Source organism: Neopsephotus bourkii, unplaced genomic scaffold (genome assembly GCF_033783945.1).
Source record: "Neopsephotus bourkii isolate Nb327-2 ecotype Australia unplaced genomic scaffold, CSIRO-AGI_Nbou_v1 NB_234, whole genome shotgun sequence".
NCBI lineage: Eukaryota > Metazoa > Chordata > Aves > Psittaciformes > Psittacidae > Neopsephotus > Neopsephotus bourkii.
The window spans coordinates 11259028-11271538 of record NW_026900744.1 but is presented as its reverse complement, the minus strand read 5'-3'; the positions used below and the strand labels follow the sequence as shown (position 1 = coordinate 11271538).

Below are 12511 nucleotides of genomic sequence, written 5' to 3'. Positions count from 1 at the left end.
TATTTTCTTCAGGAAGGCTTCTTCAAAGTGATGTGCCACTGTGGAGTACCAGAACATCTCACAGGGAAAGCTCAGATCAAATCTGGTTGATGTGGGCACGGGTGAGGGTTTTGAGGCACAAGATAATTAGTGGAGAAAGACTTGCAGTTTTGGTAATCTTTTTTTATGAACAAAGGGAAGCACAGTATTGTCTGTGTTTAAAATTACTTAAAACTCAGTGGTTTTATTTATATATATGTAGAAGAATATGAAATGATGCAGTGCAAGTTTCTACTTACAGTCTAAATATATGAAGTGGCCAGGCATGTTAGAGGAAATAGACTTAGTGGTTTGTACAAGTGTGTAGCAAAGTTCAGGGTGTGGAGGGGGAAATGAATTCATAGTCTTCTAACTTCTAGTTTCTTAGCTTTATTATACAGGTTTACAGCTTGCATGAACGAAGGAGGTACTTAAGATGTTATGTTATGAGCCTTAAACTCTCGAAGTTAAAAAAGGCGTGGTTTTGGGAATGGCTAATAATGGCATACTGCACATTTTGACAGCAGGTAGTTTTTGTAACTAGGCACTTGTATCTGACCGTGGATATTTCAGCAACCAAGTTGTTTATAGGCTTGAAATAGTGCAGGTCTTTAACATAGCATGCTGGCGTTGCTGAGCCTTTTCAAGTGTGCAAGCGATGTTTGAGGAAGACTCTGAGTGTTGCAATGCTCTGGCCCTTTGCAGATTATTTGAATCATAGTATCATTGAATAGTTGGGGTTGGAATGGACCTTCAAAGGTCATCTATTCAACCCCCTGCCATGAGCAGGGACACCTTGAACTAGATCAGGTTGCCCCAAAATAGTTCATGTTGTAAAAAAAGCCCTAGCATCACAGCTAGTGCAGTTTTCTGGCATTGTCACTGCTGTGATCCTGGCTGCAGCATGGGATCAGCCTCTCCAAAGCAGCTGCTTTCCATGATACTGTTGCCGCTGTTGTCTGAATGTTTAATTATTAGCAAGCATCAACTCTGGTGCCAAATTGTAAAGTGGTGGCATCCTGTGAAATGCTTTCCAGTGATGTGGTACAGGGTTTTAGTTTGTGTGACTTACCTGTTCTCCAGGTGGTTTAGAGCGCTGTATGAACAAGAGGCATTGGGGGTTTATGTTTTCCTCTCCAAGTAATGAAAGCGACCACGAATTTCTGCTCTGTGTGGCTTTTCTGTGTGTTGTGTATAGAACACTTGGGGAACACGTGTTGGTTGACCACTGTGTTAACAGTGGTGCCATTTTGTTTTTCCCTGAGCTCAGTGTGTTTTATTTAGAGTGCTCCAGTTATTTCAGCACAAGAGCACTTTTGAAACTTGAGAATGTTTTCTGTCTCTGCGTGCTGTCTGCTTAAGTATACATTTCCCGATCTTGTTCACATAATTCACTCTTGTCTTGAGGATCTTTTCCCTTGTCAAGAAAATACTGCTTTCTTGCTTTCAGGCATCCAGCAATTCTACCCACTCTGGAAAAGCGTGTTTGTTAGGTAGAGTCAGTTCATTTGGCATCGAAGTGCTTTAACACTGCTTGAGCCTTTAAATGATCACCGGTTTTAAAGCTGACTATATGCAAATGAGACAGAGGTTTGAATTTCTAGAATAATTTGTCTGGCAAATATGAGGGGGGAGTCTTGGAAATATTTTTCTTAAAACAAAAAATTATCCCCAATATGCAATGTAATAATGTAATTTAAAATAGGTCAGGAATTTATATTTGGCTTTACAGCTTCCATATGCAAGTAAATTGGATTTCACTGCCATGTAGAAATACTATGACACACAATAATTAAGAAGAAAAAAAACCAACCACCCAGCATATGTTTACAAGATAAAAATCACAGAGTCTCAGACTGGTTTGTGTTGGAAGGGACCTTGAAGCTCATCCAGTTCTAACCCCCTGCCATGGGCAGGGACACCTTCCACTAGACCAGGTTGCTCCAAGCCCCATCCAACCTGGCCTTGAGCACTGCCAGGGATGGGGCAGCCACAGCTTCCCTGGGCAACCTGTGCCAGGGCCTCAGCACCCTCACAGGGAAGAATTTTTCCCCAGTATCTAGTGTAAATCTCCTCTCTGTCAGCCCAAAGCCATTCCCCCTTGTCCTGTCACTACAGGCCCTTGTCAAAAGCTCCTCTCCAGATTTCTTGCCAGCCAGCCCCTTTAAGTGCTGGCAGCTGCTCTAAGGTCTCCCCAGAGCCACCTCTTCTCCAGGCTGAACAAGTGATATGAATTTGTGAAGACGTTACAAAGTAATATTCAAGATGCAGTGCATTCCCAAAGTTCAGTCTTGTGACCATGAACTAAGAAATGCCACAAGGCTGCATCTTGGCGCAGATGTGGATGTTCATGTTGCTCCGACAGCAGCACTTTCTGGTGGCTGTGCTGCTGGCACCGTGGTTGCAGACTGTGGGTGTGGGAAATGAGGTCTGGTGATAAGCTTGGGAGGAGCCAGGGCTCACAGAATCACAGAATGGTTTAGGTTGGAAGGGACCTTAAAGCTCATCCAGTTGCAAGTCCCTGCCATGGGCAGGGACACCTCCTACTAGAGCAGGCTGCTCCAAGCTTAGTCTGACCTGGCACAGCGTAGGAAGGCTTCTGCTGCAAATGGGAAAGCTCTGGTGTGCTGGCAGCTGGACCGTGCTGCCTCAGGTGCAGATAAAAGTTTGTCCCCATGGCTAGGGTATAAAACTGGAAGAAATTTCACAAACTTATGTTTGTGCTGGGTTGATTCCTGTAGCTCTTGACCCAATTCTGGAAGAAGTCTGGTTCATCATCTTCAGTAAGTGGCAGTTACAGACTGTAAGGGTGTGAAGCAGTGTGGAGCACCTTGAATGAGACTGTCAAATCCCCCTGCATCACAGGGTGTGCATGCAATGCTCTGTGAGTTGTTAAATGCACTGCAAACTCTCTGGTGTTGTATACAGTAAAACAATCTGTAGTTGGGTCCTGTCAGTATATGAGTGAATAAAACAAATACATGTACTTAAAATACTATTTTCTTCGCAAAGGATGAAAAGAAAATTTGAAATACTTGAAGCTGAAAGTTAAATGTTTCAGATAAGCAAAATGAAATAGTTTTTAATCAGTATTTGGTTGAGCACATGAAACCAGAGTTTGATACATCTGTTGTTACCACTACCCATTTTTGTAAGGAGGCAGGAGCCATTTTCATCCAAGTTACTTGTTCCAATCAAAATCGAAGGACCAAATAAAGTACTGAAAAATAAGTCAATTCTTACTTTTCTAGTCTGTGGATTAAAAACTTGATGTAGAGCCCTAAGGTCATGAAATAAAAAGTTAATGAATGGGCTTCCTTGCCCATCTTGTATTATTTCCTTCTTTCTAATGTGGTTTAAACGTACACCCTGTATCCATAAATGCAGTTTTTGTTTATATGTGGCATCAATGACAGTTATTAATAGGGAGTTTTGGAGGCATTTTTTATGTATCACACTGCATTTGGACAGAGATCTAACAGATTACAAAGGGGCTCTAGATAAACAGAGCTATAAGCTCACTGAGATGTTTGTATATTTTTGGTTAAGAAAGGAAATAACAAGTCTGGTGTAACTTAGTTACTAAGTCTGTGCTTAGCTGCTGATTTTATTTTATTTTTTAATTTGTCAAAAGGTGAGAAATCACTTTTTCATTAAGAAGATCACTAAAGGGCACCAAAAGAAGGAAGAATAAAAATACCTGTGAATGGTGAAGGAGTCTTTGTTGCAATCAGTTTCTTTCCTTGCTGATGTTCCTCTTTGGCTGCTCATGGAGCACTCAGTGTTGGCTGCTTGTCAGTGCTGATGTCAAATATAAACTCTCATGCAGATACATTGTTTACTGGAGGATTTAGTCTTTCAAGGACTGCAGATTTCTGTAACACAAACTCCAAGGTCAGCTGGTGTTTGCGGAAGTGCCTCCTCTGTCTGCAGCAGAGTTTTTTCTGTTTTATTCCTCTGCTTTACAGTTCTTTTGTTCCCAAACTATTGGGTTTGGATTGACATACATTTTCCACCTCCCCAGCCTGGCTGCTGCCAGAAGTGGATTTTGGTTTTTGAAAGTCTGAGCAAGAGCAGTTTGTCCATTTTGGAATATGACATTACTACTCATTATGAAAATACTGGGGGGTTTAGGTTTTTAAGTTAAAATAAGTGGACATGGGAGTTACAAAGAAAGAATTGGTTCTAATAATACTGAACTATGGTCTACTGAAAATCACAGGTTGTGCATTCCTAGGTTTTTTTTCTGTTTTCCTAAACTAAAATGCTATGGCAGATGGAGGATCTGCCATGTAGGTAGTGATATTTGGGAAAATAGGAAACAACTCGGATGAAAAAACAAAAATAACTGTCATTTAACTTATTTTGTCATGATTTCTATTTTACTGTTCTGTCCTACAGATTGTTAACAATGAATGTGTTTACTTTTCCGAGTAAAAACTACAGACACCTCCTTCAGTCCAGGAACGTAAGCTTGAAATGTTTGTTCCTATTAGTTTCAATTCCTGCCTGATGCTGGTTTAGCACTGGGCACGGTCTGAAGACATTACTCCTCCTGTGTGCGAGTAGGGAATTGCCATTGAGCTGGGTTACTAGGGAAGACTTTTGGTAGCTGCCAATTTAATTTTCCCCCTGTTTCTTTTTTGTCTGGAATAAATGAGTAACTCAGTAATATCAGCTGTTGCTGTCTGGGCAGAATATAAAGAGTAATTGAGAAGTTTGGAATGGGAAGTATGCCGTGTTGGGAATTTGTATTGAAAACAGGACCTTTCTGAGACACATTCATGCAACTTCTTGCCCTGACGTCAGAATTACAGTAATTAAGTGCTTAATTGAAAGATTTTGCTTTGTGCTGCTTCCATGCAGGTTAAACAGTGATGTGGAGCTGCCCACTCTGTAACTTTCATTTTGTCCACTTCAAAACTTTTTAAAGCTTTTTGGGAAGGGTGATTATAAATGTAATAAGTAATCTGAGGAGCTAAGAAGAGTTTTCCCACAGCACTTGAGACATAATAATAACAGCTTGTGTTCTGTCTCAAGCTTTTGTAACCCATTTTAATTTAAAAATAAAATAAAATCAATACTGTTCTTTTAAAATGGGACATTGGTATTTTTGCTTTATATTTTGAAGGAAGCACTATGAAATCAGTCAACTTAGAATGAGGTTTTTTTTAACTTGTTATTGTAAATAAAACCCAAAATCATTGCTGATGGACCATTCAGAATAATTTTACACTTCTAACATTTGGATGACACCTTTGTAATTTGATCAGTTACAAAGTGCTCCCAGCTCCAACCGTCTTAATTTCTTCATGTCTAATGGAAGGAGAGAGGTGCCAGGGGTATGGGAGAATGAAGGCAGCTGGGCTGTCATCAGGCATGGAACTTGATGGAGCCACAGAGGTGTAACTCTGTTTAAATGCTGCACATCGGAGGAACCCATGTATTATTATCTGATATTAATGCCTGTGTATAACTAGCCATGGACACGACACAGTTTCCTTAATCGACAGAGCACACAGTTGACTGTAAAACTTGTCTGTTAGCAGATGACTTTCACAAATTAATCCAAGTGTATTAGTGCTAACAGAAGGTGTTTGGAACCAGAGTTACTGCTTATTTCACAAATGAGAAGCCAGAGACCTGAGGTCACAGGACATCTGTTCAATAGCTTCTAGGGATTAATAGCTCTATCTATGAAAAGCCAGGCTGGCGTGTCCCATCTTCTACAGGTGGAAGTATGTGAGGTGGGTCATGGTATCGCTGCATCCCCACAAATATTGCTGGCTAAAAAGTATTCCTTTCTCAAATCTCTGGTGCCTGTGAACAATAGGAATACAGTGATAATAAATGCATGGGTATAAGCACCTTAAAAACAAAAAAAAAAAAAAAAGAAAGATGCTACTGTATTTAAGGATTTTTTTTCCTGGTTAGTGTATTAAGATTTATTCACAAGTGCAAAGCAAGAAATGTATTTCATTTGAAAGTTAAGGATTTAATTTTCAAAGTGCCTTTCTCGAGGAGCACGTGTGTCTTGTGGTACAGAGTCTGTAACATGCCTGAGGAGCGGGCCTGTAGACAGAAGAGCAAGAATGTTACCTACTGAAGATGCAGCTTACCATTACCCGTATCATTCCTCATTTCATTCTTGTCATTTAAGAAGTAAAACCCAAACCAACAGACTCTTCTTCAAGCACAGATTTTGGCTAAAAAAAAAATAAATCCAATTGTGTTCTTACAAAAAAAAAAAAAAAAAAAAAGGCATTTTAGACATCACAAAACTTGCCCAGAAAGAGGAGAGCACTCCTCATCACATTGTGTCACCTCTCAGCCAGACAGCTTTTTATCCACTGAAGCGATGAAGAGCTGTATCATTTCTCCTGACTTGCAGTTTTGTTTGGGGTTTTCAGCATCAGTGGCCTGATACAGCATGATACCAAGAAGCTTTCTGAATGAATTGTGTTTATGCCAGGTGAATTCACCTCATCTGTGCTTCACACCCATGGTTACCCTTACAGGGGTAACATATGTGAGAAGGAAGAGCCAAACTCTTATTGTTCTCTGTCTTGTTTCTGGCCTTTCCTCCTTGGTTATAGCATTGGATTCAGACAGGTCCATTCACGTCAGTGTGACTACCAAAGCTGTGTCAGATTTGCCGTACTCCACAGCCGTCATACTTCTTCCTCACTGAAGTTTTTCTTTTTTAAGTGGTACAGATGTATTTAGCTGTACTGCACAGTTTTTAAAACATCAACAGTTAATCTCTGTCCTGTAAGAAGCAATTACTCCTGAATTTTTATGCATCTCAGTAATGTGAAACAATTTCCCCAGCTTTCACCATCTTTTTTATTTTTCAAAACCCTCTTTGTTCTGACCTGACGTGGCCCATTCTCTCTACTAGATTGTTTCATTTCATTTTATTAAGTTATTCTAATTCTATTACTAATTTATTATACTGCCTAATACTTTCAAGGACTGTTCTGAATTTAAAGAGTCAACTACAGAGCTGTGTGCTTGCTTTGATGAGAAAGTGATAGAGTCTTCCGTCACTCTGACTTCTCCAGTAAACAAGACTTCAGTGGCATGAATGCCTGAGGCATGTTCTGTTGGAGGGAGGAGTTGCCATAGTTGTAGGATTACTTCATGGTCCAAGGTAGAATGTGGGTATCAGTGACTGTGCTACCTCCCACTGTACCCTGCTAGCCTTTGTGGCTTTGCCCTCAACTAGACTGTGAAAAGGGCTAGTTTCATAGTTTTGTGAGGGATTCATAGCAAATGACTGCACGGAAATCATGGTGTGAGAGGGCGGTGTTAGGTTCCCGCTGGTTTCTTTGCAGGGAAATGTAGCCTTCCCGTTATTAACAGAATAAATACTATCACCTTGGCTTTTCTTGAACACTGTTATAAGGAAAAAGTTAGGGTATTTCTAAGATGTTCATAGAACCATGGAATTGTTCAGATTGGAACAGACCCTAAAGCTCATCCAGTTCCAGCCCCCTGCCACGGGCAGGGACACCTTCCACGAAATCAGGTTGCTGAAAGCCCTATCCAGCCTGTCCTTGAACACTGCCAGGGGTGGGTAGCCCCAGCTTCTCTGTGCCAGTGTCTCACCACCCTCACAGGGAAGAACTTCTTCCTAATACCTAATCTCCATCTCCCCTCTGTTATCTTAAAGCCATTCCCCCTTGTCCTGGTACTACAGGCCATTATAAAAAGTCTCTTGAGACTGGAGTATGGGGAGAATCCCCTCCCTTGACCTACTGGTCACGCTCCTTTTGATGCAGCCTTGGGCATGGCTGGTTTCTGGGCTGCAAGCACACACTGCTACTGCTACTTCCTCTTGCAGAAGCCGAGTTCTAGTTCTATGAACAAAGGCCTTGAATGTGCTGTGATGAGCAGCTCTGCTTAGTTCTCATGATTCCTGGCAGTGGTCAGGCTGGTCCAGTGAAGGCTGCTTCTGCAGCTCTTGCTTTCCCCTGAGGCTGGCTGTGGATTTCTAGGTCAGCAGTGAAATCCTGTTTGGGTGTAAACTGCCCTGTGCCAGCCTTTCTTGGCTGTCTTGGATGCACTCAGAGCATCTGTCCAGGTTTCAAGACTTGCTGGTGTGAAAGTTGCAGGGGGCCATGTGGTCCCTGATGTTGGTATGAGCAAGGGGGTTTTGGCCCCTGCTTCAGCCCACTCTAACTGGGGAAGAGCCACACTGTCCAGCTACACAAACAAATGATGCTGGTTTATGGAAGGAGCTGCAAATAGTGTGTAACTGATCTAGTCTGGTCTCATAGCTGACCCAGCTTTGAGCAGGAGGCTGGATGTAGACCTCAAGTGACCCCTTCCAGATTGAGTCCTTCTGTGGAAGTGGTTTGCATGGGGTCATGCCTGTGTATTGGATGTTTGCATGTTACAGAAACAAGAATAATGTGAAAAAACTTTGAGAGATTTTTCTGTAGTTTCTAAAGATGCTATAATTTTTTACTTATTATTTTGCTGTAAACTTACTCATATTAATCTCATTGTATTTTTTTTTTTTCCAGTCAAAATGTTATGGCCAGACTTTATTGGCTGAAGTTTACAAGCATCTGAATTTGATTGAATCAGACTACTTTGGGATTGAGTTCCAGAATATCCAGTCATATTGGGTATGTACAGCTCCCTGATGAATTTGGTATAATAAAAACATGGGGTGAGTGTGGTTGGTTGCATGTCAAAAGTTTCAAAGTCTGCTGGAGTTTCCTGTAGGATTATCTCTTTCATTCTTATAAATCTGCTTCGCTCGCCAGAACAACAACTAACAAAGCAGAGGTGAGGAATCAGATTCTACTACTTGTTAAATCTTAAGTAAATGTATAAAGCAGTTAAGTAGTTGCTGGTGTTCCCACTTTTAGGGACATGAATGAAATCCTCCTTCCCTCTGACATGGGAAACATAGCTCAAAGTGTAGTCCATGGAGCACTTACAAAATGGCATTACACTGTGTGATTTTGGTGTCTTCAGGTAATTTCCCTTAAGAGTCATTATGAAGCGCTTTTCTAATAAATACAAACTTCAGCAAACATAGACCTGCAAGCTTTTCAAATCATTGATCTAGATAAATACTGACACTCTGTAAGCCTCCTAGTACCATGCAAAGAGGACAATGTGACTTCTAAACTAGAAAATGTTCCCAAAACTGTGTCTTTTTCTTCTTTTTTTCCTCTTACTTTTTCTGGTTTTAGGATTCGCACGCAGAAAATGTCACTGAAACATAAAGAATGCTGATAGCATTAATACGCACTGGTCTTGAGCCAAGGAAATACAGTAAAGCTTGTTTAGTTTCTATTTCTTCTGCAGAGCATCCAGTGTTTCTGCATCTGATAATGTTCTTCAGATCCTCAGCTCTCTCTCAGACAGAGAAGTAACTAGTAAGGACCAAAAAAATTGTCTTGTTACAATTTATGTTTTAGAGGGATGGGGGAAAAGAGAAGTTGAGCATCCAGAATAGTGTTAGTTTTATGGATGATTCTTTTTCAAGAACAGCAGTTGTCTTTCTTTAAGAATGTGCTTGTCAGAAGAGAAAAAAATGTGGGAAGTTAATACTGAGTGAAAATGCTTAAGCTGGTAAGTAAGAGAGATAGAAAGGGAAAAAAAAAATTGGACCTTATCATGTTCTCCAGACCTTCTGTAACTCTGTAGCCTGGCTCCTGTGCACAGTGTGTGTTTTGGCATGATTTCTGTCTTCTTAGCAGGGCTGGTGTTGCTTTTGCTGACTTGGCTCTTCTTCTGTCCAGATGAGCTTTAAGCACAGATCGGTGGTTTTTCTATTGATGCATGATAAATGTCAAATTAAATAGATAAGTACACTTTTTTTAAAGCAAGGGAATTGCTGCCATACTGCAGTGAGGAAGAAATGCCTACTCATAAATTACTGCTTGATTTGAATTTCCTTTTGATGTTTTCATATTGTATTCAAATAGCAATGTCAGTTTGTAATTTTTTTCTCTTTAATTTCAGATTTGGCTGGAGCCTATGAAACCTGTTATTAAGCAAGTACGACGTAAGTACTTTTTAAAAAGGAAGTTTTTCTTAATTTGCATCTGCTTTACGTGGGTTGTTTTCACAATTACTACTTGATTTACTGGTTATGCTTCCCTGAAAATTGTACTTGGTAGGGGTGATAGTCGTTCCTGTTCGGGCATGCAAACCTGATGTTTTTAATATGTAGTATGTGGTGGGTGGAATGGAAACTTACTGAAGGTAGGCTTCTTTCTGTGTGATAAATATCTAGATAGATTGGGTCAGCTGGCGTTACATTGAAGGGAAACTTAACACTTGCTCTTTGTGAGCTTTTGTAAGATGTGTTGTCTTTTGGTGAAAAGAAAAAGGAATATTCTGCCTTGTTACACCCATTGTATGGGAGGAGGCAGCCTCTGCTGTAGCGAAGTCCTGTCCGAGAGCTGATACACCTTTCAGAAGGGCTGAAACAAAACCGCACTCGGAGCTTGCTGACACACAGGGCATTTCAGTGGGTGGGTATTCCCAAGTCATTCTCAAAAAATCTCTCAGTGACCTCTGGAGCACTTTTACTAAGAGAGTAGTAGGGATTGCCCACCCAGTGCACGGCTGCAGCTTCAGAGTCCTCTTTGCTTTGGTTGTGAAATTTGTTTCTGCTCTTTTGCCAGGAGGATATTGCAATAGCAGTGCTATCCTTGCTTTATGCTACTCCAAAAAGTAATGCCAGATGCACTTTAAAGGCTAAAAATAGTTGAATACGGTATGATAGTTCTTCAGATGTTGAAAGATTAGATCCAACTTTCTTTTTTCCCCTTAGAACAGGGTTAAGCTGCTTGCTTGTTTTCTGTTTGTGTAGGGCTTTGTGGAAAAACAAGATCAGGAGGGGTGTGATGGATTCCTACTCCTTTCAAAATCTTAATTGAAAAATGTGGAAAATTAGTACTGGGAGGTAGTTCTGAGTTACTCTTCTACCCAAAACTGATTGCCAGAAAATAAAAATATCACCAATTCCACCTAGATTTGTTTTTTAACTTGAAGGTCATATTTTTAACTTTTAATGACATTGTTTTTAAGCAAAAGAGCTAAGCCACCTATAAAAGAAGGCTTTCTTAGAATGGGTATATAATACTTCCACTCTATTTCCACCCAATTTCAACCCAAGTGCCATCTTTTTATATATTCCACACAGTAGGCTTGCTTTGTTTTTCTGGTGTTCCTGACTGGAAAGAATTATGTCTTAGTCAAAAGGTCTGATGGTTGGCAATGTTGCTTGATTACTCTTTCCATATCCTTTTCTATACCATATAAATGGTATATATTTGTATATAAATACATAAATTATATATATAAGTATATACCAAATAAGTGATATAGAATGGCACTGGGAAAACTTGGCTTTAGATCATAGGCTGATGCCCATGTGTTCCGTGATGGTACATATGACGGTACATTGCTCTAAAATGGCCTAAAATAATGGGGATGTGCCAAAATTTATGACTGCTCTTCTTCATAGTTGCAAATGGGGTTTTCTTGTTGCAAAGTGTTACGCTACCGACTGTTCCAAATAGCTATTTAGGATCTGTTTAGATTAAAATGATAAATTAGTTTTCTTCCTGTAGTCAAGGTTGCCAAGGGCAGTGTTAAAAATGGGAGGATATGGGTATTAACGGTCATGCTGGGAGCCACATGGAGCCAGCTGGGTCCAGCTGGACTTGCAGATTCAGTTCATAAACCGCTCTGGTGGTGGTGGTTAGTGCTGGGAGAGTCTGTGGGATGTGTCTCCACCTTCCTCCCCTTCTTGGAATTTCTCACTGCAGTGCTTTTGTGTGGATCAAGTTGTTGCTTTGAGGTATTACTATAGCTTTAGTGGTGCACAAGCCTATTTTTACAACATTGAGACTCCAGACTTACCTTGGAAGTAGTATGGGTAGTTTTTAGAGGAACTACCTACTGCATCTCTGTTGATGTGGACAATCTATAGCCCGCTACAGTTAGCTGGCAGGCTGAAAGCTGGCTAGACTTCATGTGTGTTTTATTTCTCTGCTTGCTGGAAAACATAATATGCATGTGCTTACGAAGGAGAGTTTTTTGTGAAATTACAACCTTTTCTTACAGGACCAAAGACTACAATGCTTCGTCTAGCTGTAAAGTTTTTCCCTCCAGACCCGGGTCAGTTGCAAGAGGAATATACTAGGTAAAGTATTTTTTGCAGAAGTTGATTTGCATTACTTACTGAAATAAAAGGAAGGTAAGGGCAGAGGGATATTGTATCTGTTGCTAAACAAAACTGCAAAGGGGCATTTTTCATTAGTTAGTGTCACAGTTTTATCATACACATGTTGGCAGATGACTGTTACCAGAAAAAATATTGCTCAAATCAGAAAACAGTCCAGAATAGGGTTTGCCAAACACCATGATGTCAAAAGAGACAGGATATAGAGGAAATACTAAAATTTATAAGCAGGACATATATAAAATAATCAGTGCCTATTTTAATAAATGAGTT

At 40.3% G+C, this 12511-nt stretch overlaps 1 protein-coding gene across 5 annotated transcripts in view; it reads left to right on the top strand.

Moving 5' to 3' along the window:
• FARP2 (FERM, ARH/RhoGEF and pleckstrin domain protein 2) overlaps positions 1-12511 on the top strand; it is a 73387-nt gene that overhangs the window by 14704 nt on the left and 46172 nt on the right. For all 5 annotated transcript variants that reach the window (XR_009724194.1, XR_009724193.1, XM_061345266.1 and 2 more), the window contains exons 3-5: positions 8550-8654; positions 10006-10048; positions 12121-12199. Coding sequence is in view for 3 of the 5 variants with exons in the window: in XM_061345266.1 (XP_061201250.1) it covers positions 8550-8654; positions 10006-10048; positions 12121-12199 (227 nt within the window). In the remaining 2 variants the exon portion in view is untranslated. The remainder of the gene's footprint in view (positions 1-8549; positions 8655-10005; positions 10049-12120; positions 12200-12511) is intronic.